This window comes from Rousettus aegyptiacus, unplaced genomic scaffold (assembly GCF_014176215.1).
Source record: "Rousettus aegyptiacus isolate mRouAeg1 unplaced genomic scaffold, mRouAeg1.p scaffold_m13_p_3, whole genome shotgun sequence".
Lineage (NCBI taxonomy): Eukaryota > Metazoa > Chordata > Mammalia > Chiroptera > Pteropodidae > Rousettus > Rousettus aegyptiacus.
In genome coordinates, this window is record NW_023416306.1 from 6,286,072 (window position 1) to 6,311,800 (window position 25,729).

At 54.0% G+C, this 25,729-nt stretch overlaps 2 protein-coding genes, 1 long non-coding RNA gene and 1 pseudogene across 3 annotated transcripts; 1 reads left to right on the forward strand and 3 right to left on the reverse strand.

The window, feature by feature from the left end:
• Positions 1-68: 68 nt before the first annotated feature.
• Positions 69-8,423, reverse strand: FPGS (folylpolyglutamate synthase). The gene is made up of 15 exons (XM_016163748.2): positions 8,256-8,423; positions 6,933-7,061; positions 6,794-6,847; positions 6,536-6,600; positions 5,236-5,350; positions 5,018-5,098; positions 4,831-4,892; positions 4,640-4,742; positions 4,268-4,345; positions 3,910-4,057; positions 3,714-3,803; positions 2,879-3,029; positions 2,652-2,727; positions 1,701-1,767; positions 69-914 (listed from the first exon to the last, which is right to left on the reverse strand). Exons 1-15 carry the CDS (start codon positions 8,391-8,393, stop codon positions 529-531), a joined length of 1,743 nt encoding a protein of 580 aa, XP_016019234.2. The 5' UTR covers positions 8,394-8,423; the 3' UTR covers positions 69-528.
• Positions 8,424-15,725: 7,302 nt separating this feature from the next.
• LOC118600808 lies at positions 15,726-15,843 on the reverse strand (annotated as a pseudogene).
• LOC107520242 lies at positions 15,762-21,139 on the forward strand. Its single transcript, XR_004956300.1, has 2 exons — positions 15,762-16,575; positions 17,221-21,139. It is a non-coding gene; the product is annotated as an uncharacterized LOC107520242 (long non-coding RNA).
• CDK9 (cyclin dependent kinase 9) lies at positions 20,263-24,754 on the reverse strand. The gene is made up of 7 exons (XM_016163749.2): positions 24,144-24,754; positions 23,607-23,688; positions 22,763-22,853; positions 22,234-22,400; positions 21,965-22,136; positions 21,670-21,818; positions 20,263-21,195 (listed from the first exon to the last, which is right to left on the reverse strand). The coding sequence occupies exons 1-7, from the start codon at positions 24,596-24,598 to the stop codon at positions 20,830-20,832; spliced, it is 1,482 nt and encodes a 493-aa protein (XP_016019235.2). The 5' UTR covers positions 24,599-24,754; the 3' UTR covers positions 20,263-20,829.
• Positions 24,755-25,729: the final 975 nt, after the last annotated feature.

Below are 25,729 nucleotides of genomic sequence, written 5' to 3' on the forward strand. Positions count from 1 at the left end.
CTGTACCACTGCAGACCCTACTCCTATTGTCTGCTGAGGGCACTAGAGGTCAAGAGTTAAAACAAATGTTTTGCTTTATCTTTTCAAAGCAAGTTAAAAGCTTTAATTCAATTCAGCCACCTTCTTGTCCCAGGCAAGGACCCTCTCCTTCCCAGAAGGCCACCACCTGCACCTGGCAGGACCCCAGGCCTGGCCAGGCAGCTCACACGCTAAGCTGGGACTGAGGCAGGAAGCAGGAGGGGTGGGAGGGTGATGGCTTACCACCACAGGAGAACTGGGGAGTTGGGGAGCCCCCTGGCCGTCTCAGCAGGAAGGGGAGGCCAGGGACGCCGCTGGCTCAGAGAATGTCTGATTTCAGCCTTCCACCCACTACCCCTCTATTTCACTGTCCAGAGCCCAGGCCCCTGAGCCAGTCTAGACAGAATCAGGAAAGCAGAAAACGAAAGGCACCTTATACGGGAGTTCACAGTTCACGGAGAGGCACAGGGCGGGTGCGGGGAGGCCCCACCTCCAACCCCGCCACCTCAGCTACTGGGACAGGGAGGGCTCCAGCAGCTTCAGGACACCGCCCACTAGGTGCAGGCTTCCTGTGACCAGCACGTGGATGGCAGCGGCCTCGCGGAGTACGTTGGCCCCACTGCCTGCCACGGGGTGGGCGAAGAGGCTCCGTGGGGGACTGCGTGGGTGAAAGACAGGGTCCCGACCTTGGCTGATCCACTGCAAGGCTTGGGAGATGCAACTGAAGACGAGGGAGCTGGTGCTGTGGCTGTGCGCTGGGCGGGGTGCCAGCAGCAAGGACACGGGCCCGCCAGGCTCGGGGCAGGCTTGCTCCTCGTCCAGGCGGTTCCAGTGCTGCTGGTGTTCCAGGCAGCGGAGCAGCACCTGGTCCAGCGTCACTGTGAAGTTCTGCTGGTCTGCGGGACGCGGAGACAGGCACATCACCGAGGGGGCTGGGAGTGTGGGGCAGGGAAAGGGCAGGCATGCTAGGGGCACCCGTCCAATGCCAGGCCCTTTATATGCATTATCAGCGCTTAGGGGGGACACCGTGAGGACACCAAGGCTCGGAAAGGTTCAGTGACTTGCCCACTGTCTCTGAGCTGTTGAGAAGCGGAGCCAGGCAGTTTAGCTTTGAAGCTGGGGCTGTTGCCCACTGAGCACATCTCCCCGCCCTCGCCTCACTGCCTTCGTTTGTAAAACAGAGTCTATCGCCAGGTGGGCATAAGCATTTCTAGAAACGCAGATTATTGGACTTGCCCTAGACAGTCTGATGAGGGGCCTGGGGAGCTAAATTTTTTACAATAGTATTTCAAATTTTTTTGAACGTGACCCACAGTACTCACATGTGTATAAAATAATGTCTGAAATAGAATCCTCATAAAACAGCACCTACCCTTATTTCGTGCAAAGCACACAGATATTTTCTACTCTATTTCCTTTAAAATAAAAAGTGCTAGTTGAGACCCACTAAATTGATTTCAAGAACCATCGGTGAGTTGTAATCTGCATTTTGAAAAATGTTTTCCCCAATAATTCCTTTTTAGCATTGCGGTCATAGGCAAAATTCAAAATGTACCAAAGGATATTTATACAAACACCCTAGACCTCCAAATCAGAAGCCGCCACTGTCACCAGCAGAGCAGCCCACCTCAGGGCCCTCCATCCGCCGCCCACTTCCAGGGACCATGCCTGTCGCCTCTCACCTGCATTGTCCATGGACGACACTTCTATTAGGTTAGGGCAGAAAACAGCATAGTCGAACTGGCAGGGCTAGAAGGGCCAAAGGGTAAAAAGCTCGGTGGCAGAGCCCTGAGAAGATACCCACTCCCACCCCTAAGTTCCACACAGTCCCTCAGAGCCCACATCTACACCTCCATCTCTGGAGATGCCCCCCACCTGCAGTTCAACTGCTGGGATGCTGCATAAACCGAGACACAGCACCTCGGCTGCCCCCCATCTACCTCAGTATACCCTGCCTGGCCTGTGGTCTGGGTGGCCTTCCCCACAGATGGGGAAACTGAGGCTTGGGGCAGGGCCTACATCTTAAGGTCACCCAGCTACTGAGCAGCCTCCAAATCCAGGCTGGCAAAGGCGTTCTGCACAAACGGCAGAGGGTCTGGATATGAACAGCCTCGGCCTCCCGGTCTGTGAAACCGGAAATGACCCCCAGGAGCCACTGCAGCCCTGACAGCTTAGGGCGGCCTCGGTTTCCCCGAGCAGAGAAGGGCCCCTACGTGCTTTAGCCCAGTAACTCTTTAAATCAAACTTCAGAAGCAGGAATCCTTAGCAGCACCCCATTGTCCGGAGAGGAAAACTGAGGCCCTTGTCCAGGGTCACATGCTAGTGGGTTGGAGCGGCATGACAAGTGAGGCCGGAGCCTGTTCGTTGCACCACTAGCTGGTCCTCCCTTAACCCTGGGCTTGAGTCTGACCATGGAGGAGAATGAGGGCCATGACCAGTGACTAGACTTCCCCATGTGCCCAAGGCTTTTTACATTTCATCCTCAGGACAATTCAAGGGAGGGGGAATTAACCTCATTCTAGAATTGAAAAAACCGCGGCTCAGAGCTGAGGGCACCGCTAGGGGGTGCCTGAGGAGGGCACACGACAAGAAGCAGGCTTGGGCTGTCACCCTCCCGCCAGCCGGCCCCTCACCTGCAGCAGCTTCAGCAGGGCCGCGGCATCCCGGTCCCCGGTAGCGTTGAAGAGCAAGACACGCACCTCAGTCCCACTGAGAGAGGAGCGAGGAGGGGTCAAGAGAGCCGCATCTCCCGCCCCTTCTCCACGAAGCAGCCTTCCCCTAGGCCCCGCCTCTCCCTCCAGCCCCGTCCTGCCTCTGTCCCCTGGGTGCCGCCCGGGTCCCGCCCCTATCCAGCGTTCACCTCCGGGGCTCCTTGTGGCGGTTCAGCGCCTGCCGGAACCAGCGCACGCAGGCCTGCACGCTGCTGGAGGTATGCGCGCCGTCCAGGTACCAGGTGAGGGGCCCGCGCCGCAGCACCTGAGTCCGGCCGAGCCACTCGGTGTCCCGAAGCCCTGGGGGAGGTGGGCAAGGCAGCTTTTCAGCGGTCGCGAGGCGGCCCTCCCACATCCTCTCTCACCCTAGCCCTCAACCCGCACACACGACGAGCCCGCAGCGCCCCCGTCTGAGCGCTCCGAGGAGCTGATCAGCACCGGAGCCTACTACTGGGCGCCGGTCACTGGGATCAGCTCCGCGGCTGCCTCATCTGGTCACAGTGCACGTGGGCCCTGGCGCTGGAGCATGATCCAAGGGCTACCTGGCTCCAGGGCTGTGTCATGGCCCTGATGTGGACACCCCATTTGTCGAAGGAGTTAAATAGCTCTGATCACCTACTATGTGCTGAAAGCTCTGGGGAGAGCGAGAAGTCTGACGTCGCCATTCTCAAGAACCTCACAGTCTTACGGTGTTGATGATAAGGAAAACAGTGACGGCAGTTACCGCTGGGCACTTTACCCTGCACCTGCCAGGCTCCGGCCTCAGCCCCTTAGTGATGTCACTTCACAGTGGGCCCTATAATCATCTCACTAGACAGGTAGGGAAACTGAGGTCCGCCGAGCGTTCGTGAACTCAAAATCAGGGATGTGTACTGACTTCAGGGTCTTTTCTCTTGGACACCACCTTGAATTGCCTCCACCTCTCAAACGGGAAACCGGAAGAATTATTTGAAGGGACCTGCTGGGCAGGAAGGTCCAACTCACCGTGCCGCATGTGGGGTGTGGGCTGGAACACGGGTGCCAGAGGCAGCTGCCACACGAGGCTTGGCCTGGACGCCTTCACCTCCCCGACACCTGGGGGCCAGGGAGGACTACGTGAGGCTGAATGTGCTCAGAACCCTCAGAGGAAGGCTCCACATGTCCCCTGCCCACCTGTCTGCCCACCCACCTGCCCACTTACCTTGACGGTCCTTTTGCTGCAGCCAGCAGTGAGCCAGCTGCAAGGCCAAGGCAGCATTGGACCGCTGGTGGTCTCCCTCCAGACCCAGGGTTAGCGGCGGCCCCCCTTCCTCCAGAGCCTCCAGTGGTGGGCACAGGTAGAGGGGACACTGTAGAGGAATCGGGGGAGCTCCTGTTGCCACCCTGGCCTGAAGGTCCTTCCTGATGTCACCATCCTTTCCATCTATCCCCACCACGCCCTGCTCCTAGAACCAAGATGCGCTCCAGCTGGAAGAGCAGCTAGTCCGCTCCACGCAGATGAGCAACCTGAGGCCCGACAGGATCCAGCACATCCCCAGCGCTTAACCATTCAGACTCACTGAGGTCTGCTCGGCGCGCTCCCGCAGCACTGCCAGAGGACCGTCAGGCTGGAGCACGGTGAAGGCAGGGACACCACGCTGTGGAGGACGGGGAGAGTAAGATGGGGTGCCGCAGATCTTCCACCTGAGGCCATCTCTGGCCCCCGCCTCCCGGGGCTGGGTGGGCCATTTAGCCTCGCTCTGTAGGACCTATGGGAACCCCTTGATAGGGAGACTAAGGCCAGAGAGCGGGCTCAACTTGCTGCAGTCACACGAAGAGCTGAGACAATAGCCCAGACCCTACTGATGCCCAACATCTTGTTCTGAGTCAGGATACAAAGGACCCAGCCCCGGCCTCCATGTACCTCCCCATCCCTGGGGCTGCCCGGTCACCTTGAAGATGCCCCCTTTCTGCCATGCGATCTTCTCCATCGTGTCCCCCAGAAGATTGGTGTGGTCGATGCCAAGGGAAGAGACCCCGCACGCCACAGGCTTCCTGCAGAAGACAAAAGGATCATGATGTCCCTGCCCTGGGCTGCCTGGGCTTCTGGCCACTGTCCATCTCCCCAAGCAGCCGCCCTTACCTGACGATGTTGGTGCAATCATAAGCCCCACCGATACCCACTTCCACCACTGCCAGGTCCACCTGCAGGGGACCAGAGAGCATGGCAACGGGTTCGAGGGTGCCCAGGTGGCACATGGGAGCCCCCAGCCTGCTAAGATTCCCCTCCCCAAAGCTCACACACAAGGTTCTGGGGAGTGGGTACGCACCTTCTCTTGGAGGAAGATGTGGAAGGCCATGAGCGTGAGGAAGCGGAAGTAGGTGGGCATGGAGACACAGCTGTTGCTATCCTGTGGATAGGAGCATGTCAGAGCCTGTGGCCTTGCTCTGGGAAGATGGGTCCTGGGATGTGTAGTGCTTTCTGGGTCCATCCACAAACCCCAGCGCCCCCTATCCTGCCCACCCACCAGCCCTCCTGCATGGGCACCTTGGTCTCCTCCAGCCGGTGGTACAGGTGCCAGAAGTGCTTGGTGAAGAGCTCAGGGCTGATGGGCTGCCCATTGATGCGGATCCGCTCACGCACCTGCACCAGGTGGGGAGAGCTGCCGGGAGACCTGAGGTCATCAGGACTCCCTGCCCAAGGGCCCCGGCCTTCCCCTACCCCCTAGTGAGACCTGACTTTTGGACACACAAAGCTGACCATGTCACTGTCCTGCTGAAAACCCTTCTGTGGCTTCTCCTGTCCTCAAGAGAGGTCCAGCTCTTTCCATCGGCCTCCCAGGCCCCAGTGGGGGTTATGCCACTGGCCTCTGTGCCTCACGTCTCCTGAGTCCCTCGGGAGTTCCCTGTGCCTCAGCCCTTCTGCGCATCCCTGGGCTGACCCATGAGGCCACATGGGCCCAAGTTGAGGGCTGGGTTTTTATCCAAAAACTTTTTTCAGAAGAGAGATTATTGGCTTATATTTGAATCCTCAAAGGCCCTCTCATATTATGAGTCTTTCTTTATTTTGAACATTTAGGGAAAACACACTGGCCTGAAATAACTTTAGTTAGCTGGTTTCAGATGCTTATAAGTCACCTGAAGGAACTGGTTACATATAAGGAGGCAAAAATCTTAAATGCCCCAACCCCAAGGACCAAATCCTGAGCAATTAACCACGAAGTTAATCCCACTGCTTTACAGGTGACCAACCAGCTAAAAAAGAGGCATGTAAAACCCAGGGAAGAGGGACCCATAGCTACTCTCCTGGTATGAGTCTAGATAGGTCCCCTATCTTCTGGTATGAGTCTAGATGCCTGAGTACGACCAAGAGGGGGTGCTGCCTTGAGGACAAAGCAGTAGCTGAGGCTGGCGGAGCGGAGAGCTCCCCTCCACTGCCCACTCAGGAGGCAGCTTAAATGTCATAAACTACCCTTATCATTTAAGTCCTTACAAGCCAGGTTTTCATGTCCTTACCACAAAGACACCCTAACTCAATAAATATTTCTGTGATTTAAAAATTGTATATGGAATTTAAGTTAATAAAAAATGACCATTCTAGCTACGTATTTAGTTTATACATTCAAGCTGCTGCTACCCTCCCAAATTTTTTTCATTGTGAAAATTAAAGACTGCCATAAACTTGAGCAAATGTGGTGAATGCTAAGTTAATGTTTATTGAGTAAATAAACATTGGGCAGAGAGAGAAGCCGGCTGACCTCCTGGGGGTGACCCTGGCCCTGAGGGGCTGGCTGGTTCCACAGTCCCCAGTGAGCTAAGAGACAACACATCCCTCTGCACCTCAGTACCTAAAGAATCCTGTCTTCAGGCCATAGTTTCGGAGGATACGTTCAGTGAAGGCACAGGTGGAGCCCTAGAAAGAAAAGTTATTTTTCTTCGTTTTTCTTTTAAATTTAAAAAAGTTAAACATTTATTTATACAATCCATGAAGTGATCCCCCTTCCCGATGACTCTGGGACCCATCTGGCACTACACAGAAAGTTCTTGTGTTGGCGGCAGCACCTCCCCCCCCAAAGTATAGCCTCCCCCTGGGTCCTGTCCTTCACCTTCCCCTTGGTCCCAGTGATATGGATGATGTTCAGCCGGTCCAAGTCCTCCACCTGGGACAGAGAGACAAGGTCCCCACCTCAGCAACAGGACTCACAGATAAGAGTGGCAGGTGGTCAGAGGCCCTGCCCACTTTACCTGCAGCCCACTCCGTGCCAAGTACAGCTCCATGGCTTCCAGCTGCATCTGGGGGTCACCTCGCTGGCGCTTCACCTGCTCCAGGTAGCTGGCGTTGGTCTGAAGGGTGTTGAGTGTGCGTACAGCATCCTGGCAATCACAGTCCCCAGGTAGCAGGTTAAGGCTCGCTAGGGGTCCATAAGGACAGAGGAACCCAGTGCAGCAGCAGCCAGGCAAGGGAAGCAACCCACCTGCCAGTCCTGTTACCCCAGCCTAGAGATTAGGCACCCGTGAGAGAGAAGGGACATTCCCGCTCTGACTGAAGTGGAAGCCTGGGGCAATTCAGCCTCACCCAGGGAGTGTCAGACTAAACAGGGTAACAAGACTAACGGGACTAGCCTTGCTTCCTGTTTGAGCTCCCCAGGCTTCACCCCTGGTGACTTTGCCCTCGATCTCCTCCAATGGGGTCCACCGCCATATCAGGTCCACCATGGGTCCAGAACCACAGAAGGCTGGGGTCTTAGAGTGGCAGAATTACAATGAGGAATTCCTAAAGGCTTCCATGCCCAACCCTGATGACTGGGGTTCCACATTCTGACCCAGAGTAGAGCTGCTTGAAGCCATCAGATGGGCAAGAGGAGGAGGTTGGGAAGGAGGAAAGGTGTGCTCATGGGTCACCCAGCCAGGAAGGCAGGTAGGTCATCCTCAGGAGGGTCCACATTGGGGGTGAAAGTAGGGCTGCTGTTTATTCCTCTCAGGGCCTCGGTGGTTGGTCGGAGGCCCCACCCCCATCGAACTGGCCCCACCCCCATCGAACTGGCGCCACCTGCCTGGCTAGCACCAAGTTCTGGTCTCTGGCAACTGGCCCCTGGCATAAAGCCAACGGAAGTTTTCTATTTTCCAGAGTCTTGCCCCAGTCCCATTGCTCCCGCTTCCTGTCTGCCTCCTAATCCAAGGCACTTGGATCTCCACCTCCTGAATCCTGGGGATTTCAACCCCAAATCTGGACTCCCGGATCCCTCCATCTGAATTCTGAATCCCCAACTGCTGGTTCGAGCTCTGGAGACTGCAACACCAGAACTCCAGATGAGGCACTGCACTTCTTGGTCCTATCAATAGGCACTCCTTCCAAGTTTAACGCGGAACACCTTCAGCCTCGGAATACCCAGATCCGGCGGCCCAGGCCCAACTTCTTAGCCCTTGTCTCCACCCCAGGGCGCCAGGACGTCTCTGCCCCAGTCTGAGGCTGCTCTGTACTCTCCTCAGCTGGCGGAGCCGGATTCTGTGTGGCTCAAGGCCCAGCCCACGTGTCACAGCAAGACCGCCTGCCTGCCTGCTAGATACCTGATACTCCATGCCCGGCTCTTGCGGCGCGGGCCTCGCGCTCAACTCTCGCCGCGCGGCGATCCAAGACGTTGCACCGCGCGGAGAAACGGCTGTCAGAAAGACGGCGGCGCGCAGGTGGCTACGGGCCCGCGACATAGTCGCGACGTAGGCGCCCTCACGCGGGGAGGGAACCGGGGGCCCCGCCCCTTCGCTTCTCCCCGCCCCTGCACGCCCCGCCAATCAGCGCCGCCCAAGGAGTCCTCAGGCACCAATAAGAACCCGCGGGTGCCATCCTTGTGAGGGGCAGGCTTCGGGTCGGAGAGCTTCGCCCATATTTGTAGGGGGCAATCTCTCGGGCTCTCTGGCTTATATGAACGTGTACTTTCTTTGTCATCCTTTTCTCAAGGATCCAGCCGCACCCCTCAAAAGAACCAGTTGCAGTCAGCAGCCCTCAGTCTCTGCTCCAGGCTGGAACCAGCTCTGAGGGGGTTGGAATGACCTTAGGGGCGTCACTGAACCGCAGCCCCAAATGTCCCAAATCAACGCAGAGACCGCAGGCTGCGGGAATGTGGCTTCTGCTCTCACGAATGTTTGCGCGGTAAAAGTCCAAAAATCAGGCACCTGCTCTACTGGGGCTTCTCGTTGACCCTGGGCAGCCCGGGAAGTCTTTCTGGAAGAAAGCGACATCCTGGCTGAGGCCTATGGATGGGGTGCCCCACCCGTCCCCATGGGAGATAAACAGGTCCTTTCATCTCTTGGTTTCCTTTTTTTAATCATTGAAACTTTCTCTTATATGCATGTATTTAATAAATTATATACATGTATATAATTTCATAACTGCATGAAAACGACCATAAAGAATCTAAATGTTTTTCTTTTGCTTACTCCCCCTACCTTCCTCCCGTGATAATCCTTGACAACTAACCATGGATCCCACAATTTTCTACGCTCATGAAATCACAGACACACCTAGACATCTACAGGGCCTTGTTGATGCAGATGACAATATTTTCTGTGTTTTAACTTTCTTACTCAACAAATACGCTTATAGGGATTCCGCTAAGACACGGACTTAGCAAATAGTTAAGGAATGCTTCTCTGGGCCAGACACTGCTCTGAATGCTTTCTCATTTAATCATCACAGTCCTATGAAACAGGTACTAGTATGGTCATCCTTGATTCACAGGTGAAGAACCAACTGAGGTACAAAGGAATAAAGACACATGCTCGAGTCCCAAAAATCAAGATTTGAACTCTGGCCCCGGAGTCCTTATTCCTAACCTCTGTGCCTCCCGAATCCTGGGTGGGGGACACTGTTAAGTCAGTGGCAGTGGCAGTGACAGTACCCCTACTTCCCTGCTGAAGGGCCTTCACATAACCAGCATTTTGCTGCTGCAAATAGTGTGCATACCAGGGGGGCTCATTCCTGCCATGAGATGGGACGGAATAGAAGGGCTGGGTTCAAGAGTATTTGCATTCTTTTCCCTCAACACTGTCACCTGTGCTGTGTGTGAGGAAGGGACCCCCCTTCCCAGAATGCCCCCCAGACTGCTGGATGTAGAGTACCTTCTCATTGTCACTCTGTATTTCCCGGGCTGCAATGCATCTTTCCAGGTATTTATTTCAATAAACTGCCTCACTCATCCTTGGTCCATTTTTCTCATGTCTGTTTATCCCCTTCTTATCAAGTATGAAAGCACATTGGGTGTCACAGGTATTATTCCTCTGTTCTGTCCTCTATACAGCAAGTTGTTTTTCTCATAACAGGGGGTGCCTGATTCATATGTAATAGGGCATCTGAACTCTGGGCCGTTCCTCCAAGAATGAGCTCCCAGGGAAAATGACATTCCAGGAGGGAGACTTCCTCCTTGGGTGTAAGGCAGAAAACCCCCACTTGCCCACAATCCTGAATCTTTACTGATTTCTTTCCCTTTGCCTGGAGCAAAGCCATGTGTGAGTCCTCCCCTCTTCCCAGTGACAGGCCATCTCTGGAGCGTGGCAATTTGCAGTCTCGGAAATTGTTGAGCTGCAGACCTCAGCTCCAGTCAGAAACAGAAGCAGATGTACAGACACGGAAGGCAATAAACAGCACAGAAAATTCCAGGAATCTTACCTGGCGTCATCCCAGTTGTACAGGAAGTTATAAGAGGTGACCAGAACCTTGGCAAAGCCACCCAGTGGCCTTGGGCTTGTCACTTGTTCCCTGGGCCTCTGTTTACTCCAAGGACAATGTTCATAGCCAGTGTTGCTGGGAAATTCGTAGGTGTAAAATTTAAAGAGGATGGAGTAGAATAGATTTATCTTCTTTTCCTTATTAAAACTTTTCCTTTTACTTTTAATTTTAAACTCAAATATTTTGGGATGGATAATAGATATCATTCAAATAGTCAGAGGTACAAAAAAATGTATAGCGAAAAGCTCCCCTCCCACTTCAGGTCCCAGCATCTTAATCTTCCTCCCTCAAAAGCAATCAAAATCATGTTCTTTGGGATCTTTCCAGAGATATTTTATCCATTTACAGGCATATGCAAATATATATGACTTCCCTTTTGTAGTCACAGATAGCAGACCACATATGACCATAGAAGCGAGTCTGCACTGTACATTTTCCACATGCTTTTATATCCTAGACCTTATTCTGCACCGTGTCAGTACATAAGAGCATCCGCGTTAGCTAATTTGTTTTTCTAAGCCGTGTAGTGCTATTGTGTGTAAAAGTGGAAAATTCTCTGGTAAGCTAGTCCCAAGGAAAAGACAGGGAGTAATATCTTCAGGTGTCAGCTCCCAAGAGAAAAAACGACATTGCCTCCGGGGTGCAGATAACAAAACTGTCTAACAGGACCTGTTTGCTACAAGATTTAGGAGTCCCCCTGAAACAATACATCTTTGTGCTAAAAGCTAATAGCCATCTTCCGCTTTTTGCAATCTGCTTGCTTGCTTGATCAAGGCCACCAAGACATAGTTTCAGGCTTTATAAGTTGCCTCCTCTGGAAGCTCGGGGCTGATTCTCTGGTGGGGAGAATGAGTCGCCGGCCGGCTAATAAAGGCTCATAATTAATCTCAATTGGCTCCATAGGCCTTAGATTTGAGCACGCCACAACATTGTGTACTTGGGCAGTCTTCTACTGATGGACATTTAGCTTTCCAGTATTTTGCCATCACAAGCGGTGTTGCAATGGGTAACATTTTACCCTCATTTCTTCCATGTGTAATTATATCTGATCCGTAAATTCCAAGAAGTTCAACAGCTGAGTGGAAGGTGAATTCCGTTAGTTTCATATATATCGCCACATTGTTCTCCAAAGGGATGAGGCCGGTTTCCAAGCTCATGCCTCTCCCCTCCACCGGAAGGGCATAAACCAGCCATTTCCTCCCCAACGCAGATCATTAGTCAGCTTTGATCCTTACTAATCGCATCGGTGGAAAAACGGATTCTTAGGGCAGTTATCAGTTGCATTATTTTATTTGGTGGAGGCTGAGCACTTTTCCTCATTTTTAGAAACTGTTTGCATTTCCTTTACGGTCCGCTCACCTCCTTTGTATCATTGCTTTCTATTTGAAAAGTCACAGATGTTCATAGAAGGAAATGTAGAAATGTATAAAGGAGAAAATCGTAGGCACTTTCATCACACATCGGGAGAGCCACCGTTGCTACCGCGAAGGCATTTCCGATCTCCAGAAAGAATAGAAACAAAGATTTTCTGGAAAGAAAAGAAAACAACGGTGCTGGGAAATTGGCAAATGGGCCAGTGTCCAGGTGTGTGGCGGGCGAGTGGGGGCGGGGGACTCTGCTTTAATCCCCACCCTTCCAAAGAGAAAGGATAATCTCCATCCATTCATTTATTCACTCATTTATTTGATGAAAATTTTCTCTTGCCAGACCCCGGCCTGGGTGCTGGGGACACTAGGTTCTGGGGACAGATGTCAGAGTTTTTCTTGTGGACCACCCTGTCCTTAGGGTGAAAGGGCAGTAAAGAGGGAAATTCAGGAAAGAATATACATATCTGTAAACCCTGACCAGAGTCACCCTCACTGCTATAGGGGCAGCAGGCTGAGGCCCAGAGAGGGACAGAGACAGCTTGCAGTCATACAGCAGGTCAGCAAAGGCAGGGTGCTGGGCTCCAGGGTGAACTTTCCAGTCTTAGAGCTGCCCGAGTGACCGTCCTCTCCTGCCCCATCATGCACTCAGGATTAATAAAGCCCAAAGCCCACCGTGGCCTGGCCTCTGCCCACCTCTAGCCTCATCCACCACTGCAGGGCCGCACCCCTGCCAGCCGACAAGGACTTCCAGAATTGATCTTGGCCTCTTTCACCTTTATACTTTCGCTCACATTTGCCTCTGCCTAAAATACCTTTCCTCTGTGCTTTTCTTCTTTGCTTTTTTAGGTCGGCCGCTTTTAGCTAACATTTATTAAGCACTTAACCCTGTACTTGGCATTGCAATCTCTTCGCATCTTCTTGAGAATTGTGTGAATCCGAGGTTATCCCCATTTCATAGGTGGAGAAATGGATGCTCACGGAGGTTAAATAACTCATCTACGGTGACACAGGCAGTATGTGGCAGAGCCAAGATTAAAATATGGACTTGCCGACTCTAAAGTCTGCCCTAACTCACTACCTGTCTGGTCACCCTGGCTCTCTGCTGTTGATGTGCTGTGTGACCCTGGGCAGTTTGCTTCCCCTCTCTGATCCTGTCTGACTCTTGGTCTCCTCCTTAGTATGGTGATGGCTAAAATGAGCTCTTTACCAGCCATAATTTCTGGGGATATCTCAGAGCCGGGGGTGGAATGTCTCAGTGAGGACAAGTCTCCAAAGGCCACCACATTCCTGAGAGCCTCGATTGGAGAGGTCTAGCTGCCCCTTCCCTGCCCCCACCCAGGGTACGGTGAAGACCAGGGGAGGTTCAAGCTCATTGGCAGGTTTATACAGAAGCCTAGCATTCAGAAGGGAGGGTATGAGGAACATTTGGGAAATCCGCCCCAGGGCTCCGACCCTCTGATATACATGAGGACTCCCCCAACTCCAAATATCTCTGTACGTCCACTGACCTACAAGGAAACACTTTTCTGTAACTGGGAGGAAGACAATTTGCCTTGGGCAGAATTCCTTATTTTCACTGGGACAGCCTCTCCTTCTCTGACTGCTGGCTGCTAAGGTGTTAATAGATTTAGTTTATTAGAAGGACGAATGGGCCTCCCTTTGCCCCTGCAATTCCACCTCTAAACATGACCCTGGAAACAATTGGAGCTGCGATCAGAGAGACCCACTGGGCCCTATCTTGGGTGGCAGGTGACGTGGCTGATGAAGCCCTTTTTCCTGAAACCCTTTCTTCTCCGGGCTTCCGCGACCCCTTTCCCTCCTTGTTCTCCTCCTTCCTTGCTGGCTGTACCTTCTCCACCGTCTTCCCACGGGAGGGCCCGGGCCTCACCCCGCTCTCTCCAAGGTTCTGCTGTCCCAGAGCTTGGATGCCATCTTCACTGACCTTCAGCCATGAGCATCTAAACTGGTCACATCCACGACACATGCTCTCTTGTATTTCTACCCCGAAACCTGCTCCTCCCCAGGCCTTCCCAGCTTGGAAAACATCTCTGCCACCCACCCTGCCACCCACATCTCCAGCGATTTCCCTCCACCTCACCCCTAAAGGCCACCGTCCACAGCCTGCCCACCCTACCCCACCCCGCTGCCTTCCCTCGGGCCACCCTGCGCTCGTCCAGGCCTCCAGCGCTCGTCCACCTCATAGTCTCTTTGCTGCTGCTCCTCTTGACCCTACGACTATTCTCCATCATTTTTAAGGAAAGTCAGATTTTGTGTCTCTTCTGCTTAAAACCCTCCAGTGGATTCCCATTGCACTTAGGATAAATTCAAACCTCCGATCTTACCTCCTCTTTCCATTACCCCCAGCCCTGCCGACCTTTCGTCTGATCCCCAAGCTCATGCCCACCTTCGCGAAGTCCACCACTAGTGATCGCTCGGCATTAAAGGTACTCATTTAGTCTTCATGGGAAACTGAGGCACAGAGGGGTTACTCAGGCAGCGGAAGGTCACACAGAATGAATGCTTGACAAAGCCTCAGGGCCTTTGCACAGGTGGCTCCCTCTGCCTGGAATGTTCTTCCCCCCAAAAGTTCACGTGACCAACTCGGTCCAGGTCTGCTCACATGTCACCTTCTTGCCGCATTCTTTTTTTGTTGTTGTTTTTGTATGCCTACAGCACCTGGTCTTCCTAGGTCGTCTTCCATCCAAGTGCTAACGGTTAGGTCAGCGGGGCCTGCCTGGAGGCTTCCCAGCTTGACATGGGAATCGGGACAAGGGCCCACCCTAGAGCCCTGGCGCCACCACCCTAATCTGGATGCTCAACTGACATTCCCCATTCTATACCCTACCCCTACACCACTCTATAAAAACTACTCCCTCCCGTCCCAGGGCACGACTTCTCTGGCCCCCCTCTCCTCTGGACCAGAGAGCCTTGCCCAGGAGCGCTCTCCCAATAAAGTCTTGCTTTTAAAACTTCTCTTGGCGGGTCCCGCGTTTACCTTACACTAACCAGGCCCAACCCTGCTTAGTTTCTGAGATCATCATCGGGCCTGTTCAGGGTGGTGTCGGGAGCCATTCTGAGAAGCCATTATGAGGCACTGAAGAAGTCACGTAGCTAAAAGCCATGGTATGGCTGATGAGTTTAAAACAATGCTCACCTTGGTAAGCCTCATAAAGTCACCTTTTAAGGTAATGGAATGTTATACTACCATGGAAACAAGAACGTGTAGGATCTTATGTAATTGACAAGCATTGTTTTAGATATATGTATGGTGTGCTTTGCCATGGTAACGTGGTGATTGATTATGGTCTTCAAAAATCACATAAAAAGGCGATGCTAAATAAACTCGGGGCTGCAGCTCTGACTGTATGCCCTCCCGGAAAGATTTTTCTGTCTTCTCTTTTTTCCCTTAGGCTTCACCCCTCTCTTTCAGGTGCTGTTCGATCTCAGCCGGCTGGCTCCGGCAGGGTGTCGTGGCCATAGACCATGGGCCATGGCTCCGCCGAGGCGCGAGCCCAGGACCTACTGCATGTGAAGCGGACGTGCCGACCGCTACACTCTGGGACCACGTCCTCGCTGCATTCTTTTCATCGTCTACCCTTTGATATCCTTTGCATTTTGAACCATGTGGTTGTATTAGCATTTCGAAATAATTTTTTATGAGTGTTATGAATCACTATATAAGACTGTTAAGGGAACAAACCCGTTGGTGAGACAGTATGAACAGTGAGATCCCATTTGTGTTAAAATAATTATAATTTAGAAATAGCCTGGAAGTTATTCCCTAAATGGGAACTGTGATTAGCTCTGCGTGGCCAGACTTGAGGCGACTGTGATCTTCCTTTCGCTTACATGTGTTTCATAATTTGCCCCCTGGGAACAGGCATCATCATTAGGGAAAAGAATGAACAATTCCTGCTTCTTAAAGCCCTTCCTCTTCTTTTTCATTTAGACCTACAGCCCTGGTCTTCCTAGGTGGTCTCCCATCCAAGTACTAAGCAGGCCCGACCCTGCTTAGCTTCCAAGGTCACACAAGATCAGGCACATTCAGGGAAGCATGGCCATAGACCTTAGATCCTTTCTTAACCAACTCCTTTGTTTGGAGCTGGGGACATAGGCCCAGAAGGGGCCAGAACTGACCTGGAACCAGTGGGGGCTCCTCCAAAGTTCCTAGGTTCCCCACTCATTACCAAGAGGGGCCCTTGGACGACACCAGGCATGTGACACGGGGCTTCAGGGTGAGCCAGGCTACAGAAAGGCTGACTTCCGGCCTGCCTCCTCCCTCAGGGGCCTGAATGCTCCTCAGGCCGATTCAGGCCTTCTCCGCTCAAACTGGAGGGCAGCCATCTTACTGATTTTCAGAGGAAAAAAAAAACATGTAGAATTTTCTTGATTTTGTTATTTCACTCTGCGACCACCACTGCCTATGGCACTGGCTCCCGGGGTTGTCTTTGCCATGTACTGTGCTGAGCTGATTTTACAGGCGAGGAAGCTGAGGACCTGAGGAGAGGAACTGCCTGGGCGGGTCACCAGCTCGCAAATGGCAGAGCGAGGATGCCGCTCAGTCCCAGGTCCGTCTCACTCCGGTGACTGCTGATTTAGTCCCTCTGACCAAGTGAATTTTTTTTTTTTCATTTGTAACTCAAATTTTCTTAAATCATAGTTAACGCGAGTTTTCCCTAGACATCAGCACTGTGCAGAGACCTTCACGCCCTCTGTCTCACAGGATCCTTACCCGCCCCGTGAGGAAGCTTCCGGTCTGGGACTTGTTTCTTACAGGAGGCAACAAAGGCCTAACAGAGTAAGTAACTTAGTCACTCACAGGAACATTGGGCCACTGACTCCACCTCCAGACCACCCCTGGACCCCACCCCCACCTGTCCTGTGCTGGGCAAAGTGACCGGGTCATCTGGTCCCAGGTCGACAAAGTTCTGGCCTTGTGCTTGTTCTTACTTCGAAGAGAGGCCCTGGCGCCAGGAGGGGCCCTATGAAATGCCAACACTCCCCAGACCCTGGGGAGCTGTCCTAGTGAGGAGACCCATGCCACGTGACCCTGGGCAAGTCACCTCATCTCTCTAGAGTCCTGGCTTCTAAAGTGAGGGAACCCAGGTAACTTCGAAGGAACCACTGCCCCTAAGCCATGGCATCTGGGGCCGCCCCTTCTCTGCTGCTGGCCAGAAGATTCCATCTGTCCAGAGGGCCTGAGAAGGCGTGGCCCGGCCTGGCGTGCCGCCCCAGGGGACACTGGCTGAGCTGCTGCAGCTTCTCCTGGGCCTCAGGCTGCAGTCCCAAGAGGGAGGGAAGGATGAACCTTCTCATGGTGCGCATTCACCAGAGGAGGAAATCGAGGCTTGGGGAGGCTGAGTGACTTGTCTAGTGACTGTCAGCATGTGAGCCCAGATTCCTGCTCTTCCCCTTATGGCCTGGCCTGGATTCCTGCCTCCAGCTCTGGTCCATCTCTGCCTGAGCTAGGCTGGAAGGTGTCTGCTGCCGGCCTCTTTGGTGAGTCTCCTTACCTCGCTGAGCCTTGTCGCCTCATCAGTAAAGCTGGGATGGCAGCTGTGCCCACCTCAGAGGGCTGGAGGAGGCTGGATGAGAGGGTGTTGGGTCCAGATCACAGAGCGAGGGCTCTGCCCATGAGATAAGGTCAGAAATCTTTATCAATCTAAATCCCTAACTGCTCTTAACCGCAGCTACCAGAGCTATGAAATGCAGATAATAATGGTCTAATGGTCTGGGATCTGTAAAAGGCAGATAACCGTGGGTACAGGGCCCAGTGAGTGGTAAGCACTTGATCAATGTTGCCATTATTATTATTAAAATAAGACTAACAGTCCTTTCTTATCAAGCAGTCCTCAGTTAAATCAGATGAAACCTATAGTCTACTGACCATGTAAACAGGACTGGCACACAGGAAAACCCCCAAGGTAGCCTCTGCCGTCACCCACGCCTGCCATCGGTCCTGCTCTAGGGACCCTTCTCAAGCGCCTCCCCACACCCATGTTGGCTGGGGGCTCCCGTGGAGCCTCCAGCTGGATGGATAGTAAGTAGAGCTGCGAAGCCCTCGGGTCCCTAGACCATCCCTGACCTTTAGAACAAAGCTTATCAAAAACAAGGTTTTTTTCCTTGGGTTTCTGCAAAGTGTGGGGTGAGTATCATTGCTGACAGCCTTGGACCCCCGAGGGATGGATATTTACACCCATTTGTACAAAAGAAAGAACTGAGGCATAGAGAGGTAGGCCACCTGCACAAGGCCACCTTGTTCTCGTACCCGGAAGGAGGCGGATTTAGCTGAGAAAGGCCCCCCAGGTGGACCAGGTCGCCCCATGTTTGTTGTTTCCCACCAGAGCTGCTCAGCCACTGACCTGGAGGTTGCCAGGGACCTGGCGACTTTTATCCCTGGGCTTCCTGCTCCCCAACCAGGAGGGGCACAAAGTGACCACAGATGTGGGTACCTCTGCCAACCCAAGCCCACTCTGCACTCCAACTGGAGCTAGAGATGGGAGGGGGCATTGAGAGGATACCCAAGACCTCACCTTCTCCTGCTCTGCCACCCAGGCCCTCCACCCACCTCCAGTGTGCAGGGAGGAAGATCTCACTGATGGGTTCCTGTTCTCAGATCCGAGCCGGCAGCGTGGGCATTGCCCGTCGGCTTGTTACAGCTGCCCCATCCAGACCGTGCCCTCTCTACTCATTCCGTGAAGTCGTGGCTCCCAAATCTTAAGACTATACAAGACTAGCTTGAAACCGAATCCTTCTCCATGGTAGATGCTATTTCTTGGCCTTGGTTCCCTTCCTCCCGTTCTCAGTGATCCTGCTGCTCCTGGCGGGGTTTCAACAGAAGGGCTCCACCCAGTGGCCCTTGCCCAGGTCACCACTAACCTCTACGTGGTTAAACCCATGGTCAGTCCTCACTCCCCTTTCGGACCAATCAGCAGAACTCGTGTAAGTGACCACGCCATCCTCCCCAAAACACTGTCCCTTAGCTTCTGGAACCCACTCTCCCTCTGGCCATTTTTGAGTGCCCCAGTGGGCCACGCTTCCCTTCTCCCATCTTCCCGTGAGGGCTCAATGAGGTAACAGACTGTACAATCACTAACAAGAAATTTCTGTTATTGCTGGTATTCTTTCTAATATCAACCTTTTACAGAAACTTATCCTTAAAAAAAAAAAATCATTATTTTGAATGGAACCAGCCATGTGAGTTATCCCTTATCACTTCTCTGTCCTTCAAAATCTATCGACTTGATCACCATAGGACACCTTGCTGTTTTTGGATTTCTTTGATTATTAGTTGTACTGAGTAGTTCATGTCCACCTGAAACCTTGAAATGTGACCTTATTTGAAAAGATCTTTGTAGAGAAAATTGGTTAAGATAAAGTTATACTGGATCAAGGGGAATCCTCAATCTAGTGCCTGGTGTCTTCATAAGAGACAGAGGCACGGAGGGTAAGACCACCACGTGAAGACGGAATAAAGTGATACGTCTACAAGCCAAAGACACAGGACTGCTGGCAGCTGCTGGAAGCTACGAGAGGCATGCAGCAGATCCTCCCTGAGCCTCCAGGGCCAACCCTGCCCACGCCTGGCTTTTGGGCTTCTAGCCCCCAGAACCAAGAGTTGTTATTTTAAGCCATCATGCTTGTGGTAATTTGTTACAGCAGCCCTGAGAAACTAATACTCTTAAGCATTTTTAAATTTTCACTGGCATTTTGTGAAGCTGTGATCTGGGTCAATTCTCACAGAGATAGTTCTGGGTCAAAGGTTTTGCCGACCTTCCCCTCTTCCTGGAGCCCTGCCAGCGGGCTCCGTCTGTGACAGAACATAGAATTTACCTCAAATATGTCTGTCTCCAACTTTACTCAGGGTGTCCTGTTCCTCCAAGGGTTCCAGCTCTGAACCCTTAAGATCCAACCACAAACTAACTTGTTCTCTGCTCCGTCATCACCTTAATCCAAACTACTGCCACCTTCCCAAGCCCCTGACACATCCTCCAACTCCTCCGGTCACTTCCTCGCGTATCTCCAAGCCGCCCTCCACTCAGTGACCAGAAGGACCTCTGTAGGCTACAGATGTTGTCATTCCATTGAGAGCCTGCTGCAGAGCCTCCTGTGCTCACAAGTTTGAACATATCTGTCAGCTACAGCTGACTGTCCCCACTTGGGTCACCACTGCAGACATGGAGAAAAGGGAACTGAGACCGTTTTATGTCTTCCCTCTTCCTCTGAGACTGAATGGAGAGGGGCAAGGCAACTTCATGGTGCCTGCCCTTTGGGGAGTATGATGGTCAGTGCTCTGGTAGGTATCTGAGAGGAACAACAACAACAAAAAAGACAAAAGTCCTATACAATTATGTCAGGGGACATAAATTGGGACAAAAAAATAATTGAAAACTTGACAAATCAAAACAACGTCGACAGGAAGGCCCAACCTGTTGGCTGCAGGGTAAGAGCTGGGAGTCTGAATACAGAATAGAGCGCAAAGCCATTTACTGAAAAAGAGTCAACTTTAATTGTTAACTGGCCAAACTGTGTCCAGAATGTCTCTCAACAACCGAATATCAGAAACACGATAAAATTCTCCTACTGAAGAAACCAAGTTATTGCCAGCCCCAGTGCTTCTGAGGGTCAGGCCAAGAGCAGCCCATTTCCAAGGCTGGTTGTCCCCCACGCGAGTTTCTCATCCCAAGAGGAAGGCTGGGGATGGACGAGGGACCTGTTCCCTCCTCCCATTGTGCTGGGAGCTCTTAGAAAGTCAGTGGTGGGGAGCACCTCTCTGCCCACCTCGTTCTCGTCCTAAGGTAAATGGAGACCCACTGGGTGTTATCCAGAAAACCAGGGAACCAGGTGAGGCAGCCCCAGTGCCCTCCTGGACTCTCAGCCAAAGCTTTATTCCAGTCCATCCAGCTGGCATTCCCAGGGCCCAGAGTGGGGATTAAATAAAATATGCACTAGAGAAAAAACTCAAATGCCCCTTCAACTCCACAATGTGAGTCCCACAGCAGAAGAGAAAAATAAAACAAGAGCCCTAATGCAGAGTGACAGCGGCTGGCCCTCAGAAGACGCGCTCGAACTCCGTCTGGTTGGTAGTGGTGGGGTTTCGACTCTGGTTGGTGGACTGCTGGGTGATCTGGCTGCCCTTCCGGCGTGGCGGCGCCAGGTACTCGAACATGGATGTCAGGTGGGTGGACAGCATGCCCCTGAGGTCCGACGGCATGGGGTCAGACCAGAAGAAGTCGTGGTTGAGGGCGTCGTCGCTGTCGATGCGCTGTGCGGGGTCCAGCACCAGCAGCTTGTCGATGAGGTCCAGCGCGTATGGGTCCCGCACGTAGGCCTTCAGCCTGTCCTTCACCTTCCGCTTCTGGCCCTTGACCAGCTCCAGTTTCTCAAACAGCTCGTACTTGTCCACATTGGGCCACACCTGCGGGTGGGGGCGTGCGGAGAGGACAAGAGTTAGTTCAGGGTGTGTGTGTGGCTTGTCTGTTGGTCAAGCACCTGAAGGGACTAAAACTTCTTTGTTCAAAGGCTCCCAGACCACCCCTGGAGGACAGACTCGACCCCTCCGAGGTGCAGGCAGCAGTGACCATGCACTTGGCCCTTTCACGTAAACTGGCTGGAATATGTGCACCGAGGCTGACAGAGGCATAGCTGCTTCACAGAAGAGAAACTCAGCTCTGAGGTGTGAAGTCCAAATGCCCGGCCCAAGCCACAGAACGGACCAGTAACGGAACCACACAGCCTGTGTGGCCCTAAAGGGCAAGCCCTGTCCCCCCAGCAGCTACCTCTCCAGAGAGAGCTTTCCTTCTGTTCCACTCCCCACTCCTCCCCTGCCAGGGAGACTGGTGGGTCTCTGCATCCCGCAGGGACCAAGGGCCCAGGCAGCCTGGCCACGCACCTCAGGGGTGATGGAGCCACAGAGCTGGCTGATGAGGGCAAGCTGGTGCTGCTCCGTGTTGCCCTGCATGATAGGGCTGCGGGTCCACATCTCCGCCATGATGCACCCGGCACCCCACAGGTCAATGGGGGGGCCGTAGTCCCGCTCCCCTGGGAAGAAGAGCGCACCAGGAGGGCCCCTTGAGCCCGAGAGCCTCCTGAGACGCAATGCCCTGAGGCTGGCGGCTCAGGAAGCCCTGGCAGTGGGGGGCTGAGGCCCGGCCCCTGCCCCCTTCTGCCCACTCGGAAGTCCTCACCGAGCAAGAGCTCCGGGGGCCGGTACCAGAGCGTCACCACACGGTTAGTATAGCGGTTGGGCTGGCTGTTCTTGGCCAGACTGAAGGCCCGGGCCAGCCCAAAGTCTGCCAGCTTCAGCACCCCATCTCGGGTGATGAGCACGTTAGCTGCCTTCATGTCCCTGTGCAGGATCTGCAAGAAGGGCAAGAGTAAGGTCTCCTTTAGCCACACGCACCCCTCCAGCAGTGGGAGTAGAGGCCAGACCAAGCCTTGGTCTCTCCTTCCCCACCTTGTTCCTGTGGATATAGTAGAGACCATTGAGCAACATCTGCATGACCCTCTTGATCTCAGACAGTGTGAACTTGACTAAGACGTTGCTCAGCAATCCAGCAAGGTCATGCTCGCAGAAGTCAAACACCAGGTATATACTGCCTTTGCAGCGGTTATAGGGAGAAGCTGAGGCAGGAAAAATGGGGAAAGGGGGGCAAAAAAGAAGAAATCAAAAATCCCATATGCAACTCATTTTCCCACAAACAGCTCCTATGCCCCTCCAACTCATGGACACCCAGTATCCATCTGTGCGTTCCTTCGCTGGTAAAATATTTCCTGAGTGCCTCCTCTGGGCCAGGTGCTGTGGCAGGCCCTAGAAAAACACCAGCTACGATGAAAGGACCAGAGAAAGCAGTCATAGTTGGTAAGCATGTCTGTGTTAAGAAAAGGCAGTTTAAGTGTGTCTGGTTCCAACTTTGCAAACAAAACCTCCAGTTACGAGCTTTATTTTCTCCATTTGAAAATGGAAACAAGATCTAAAACCTTACCTTTGGTTCGACAGATCTCGATCAAGTTGACCACATTCTCATGTTTGAGAAGCTGGAGGATCTTGATTTCCCGCAAGGCTGTAATAGGGAACTATGTGGGAGAAAAACAGAGGGTGGGGTTGAAAGTGAGTAAGTGCGTTACAGATCAAGGAACTGGCCATGGGGTCTGTACTAAGCAGTATGGGTTAAGAGAGAGTAAGATCATAGACTCTAAAATCAGCTATCTCAGATACCTTATCTGTAAAATGAGTGTAAAGTACTATGCACGCCTCAAGGCGTTAGAGACAATAAATGGATATAAGGATACTTAATCTCTTCACTATTGGTCACTAAATGCTCCATAACGTCTTCAACCTTTAAATTTTAGCTCCATGCCTGTGTTTAACCTGCTGGGTGCTAATAAAAACACATATAACTATTGAAAAGTCTTGTTAAGAAGTAGGTCTCTGGAAGCTGGACTAAAACTAAGATGAGGTGGGGGAGGGGACTGCTCCTTTTCAATTGAGTATCAGCACCCTTTTAAAGCCACTGCATGTATTTTTCTTTTAAACAAAATTAAATGTTAAAGGAAAAGTGTGTAAAGTCTTCCTAATTTCACAGAGGTGCACTCAATGCAAGCATGAGCTCCCCCTCCTGGCCCGACCATATTTGCCTAAGAATGAAATATCAAATGCTTTAAAACATTTCAATGAAAAGATTTAATTTGGAAGTCAATTTCCCTGTACTATGGAAATTTCCACACTGCGATACATAAATTGAATCTCGATGTGTGAGTCCTATTAACACGGTAGAAACCCACGTGCACATTGGAGACGGCTGGCCTGCCCACCCCACCCATACTCACCCCCTCCTTCTCGTTCTCCATCAGTACCTTCTTCAGAGCCACCTTCTGGCCCGTCAAGCGATGCTTTGCCTTAAACACCTCCCTGGAGGCCAAGAGGGGAACGCAAAAGAGCTCATCAGGCTGTTTTCATATGGCTCGCCCCTCCCCCACCAGAGGAAGCCGCCAGCAAGGGATTCTCGGGTGGGGCTGAGCTTGCTATCTAGAGCACTCGGCTACCCTACCATCATCCCGTATCTGCAGTCCCTCTCCGAGCCTCTACTTCCTCCCTCCTCACCCAGGCATCTCTCTGAGAGATCCTGCTCCCCTCACAAGCTCCTCTCTGCAAACCCTCCCGGTCCCCCACCACAGGCCTCAGGCTCCTCCCAGCCAGTCAGCTCCGACAGACCCGGACGCGCTGCGGCGCGGCCCAGCAAGACCAGAGGACAAATCTAGGGCTGGGTGGTTCCCCGACCATCTACAACCCAGCCCCAGGCGTCCCGACGTCGGCCCTGAGGGGAGCAGGCCCAGGGTACCGGGTCCCTCGGGGCCCAGCCTTACCCAAAGGTGCCTTGGCCGATCTTAGCAAGCTTCTCATATTTGGTCACTTCATCACAAAAAGGGCACTCCACTGAGTCGTACTGTTTTGCCATGGCCGCTTCCAGCGCGCCGCCGCTACCCCCAGCCGCCGCTGCCGCTCCCGCTCCAGGTCCCGCCGCCCCCGCTCCGGGTCCCGCCGCCGTGCTCCAGGCCCCTCCGCGGCCGCGCCACTTCCGCCTCCAAGGCCACTTCCGGCCTCGCGGCGCCGACCCCGCCTCTTCCGTCCGCCGCCCGCCGCCAGGCCCCCTGGGACTTGTAGTTCCCGGGAGGCCAGGAGGACCCGAAGCTGCAGAGGCGCCTCCGCCGCCACCGCTGCCCCCGCCTCCGCCGCCGCCAGTGCTGGCGGCGGCCCCGATGTGGGGCGCGGGTAGCCGGGGCGCCGGGGCTGGAGCTCGGGGCGGTGCGTCCCGCTGCATTGGCCCGGGCCGCCGCTGCTGCCGAAGCCGCTGCCGCTCTGGCGCCCGATCCCGGGCCAGCCGCAGTGCCCTGCTCCTCCTCCTCCGACGGCGCCGCCTCCGCTGGGCTGCGCGGGGCGGCTGGCGGGGGGGGCGGCCCCCGAGCCGCGGCTTGGGGGCTCCCTGGCCGGGCCCGGGCCCGGGGCGGCCGGGCGAGGGGGCGAGACGGGAAGAGCCGACGAGGAGGCGGCCCAAGAGCCCGGGAGGGGGCGCGTTATAAAGGGGGAGGTGCCCGGGCCTCGCCCTCCCCTCCCCCGCCCCCTCCCTCCGCCCTCCCGCCCTCCGCGGCCGCACCTGCCGCCGCCGCCGCCGCCGCCGCCGCCGCCGCCGCCACTGCCGCCGCCCGCTGTCCGCCGGCCGCCCTCGGCGCGTCACCGCCTGCGGCCCCTCCTCCGCCTTCGGAGGTGGGGCCCCGCACTCGACACCTGGCTGCGGGGCGCCTCGTCGCGTGCCTCAGTTTACCGCCACATGCCAGCTGCCGCGGGGAGCCCCTTCCTCCTCGGCTCGGAACGCCCACCCTCCCCCGCAACTGGCCAAAGCGGGAGGCAGCGAGGGAGCGGCCTCCGGTCCTGGGAGGGGAGAGCGGCCCCCGCTGCCGCCTCCCCTGGCCCCCGCCACCCGCCGTTGATATGGCAACCGACGGCCGCCAGGGGGCGCGGCTGCACTGGAGGCGGCGAAGGAGCAACGCCTGGACCTTCCGGTGCTGGACGCCCTGTTCTCTGGGAGACAGAGGTGAAACCCACCGACCCCGGTCCCCGCAGAACTGCACCGAGCCTCGGGTTAGTAATCACAAAAACTGGCAGCATTTACTCAGGACTCCTGTGCGCTCAGAAGTGCTTAGGCGTTCCTGCTGACTCCTGAATCAACAGCCTCAGTCAGAATCACTAACCCATTTTACAGAAGAGGACACTGAGGCTCAGAGAGGTGAGGTCATTTGCTCAAGGTCACCCAGTAAGAAAGCTGGGACTCGAACCTGTCTCTCTGAAGAGGATTCTCCTAACTCAGGCTATTTATAGTCTTGCCAGGAGTATAGCCGTGGTGCTATTTGAGGCCTGCCGCCCTGCCAGGCACCCAAGCCCACCATCCAGCCCT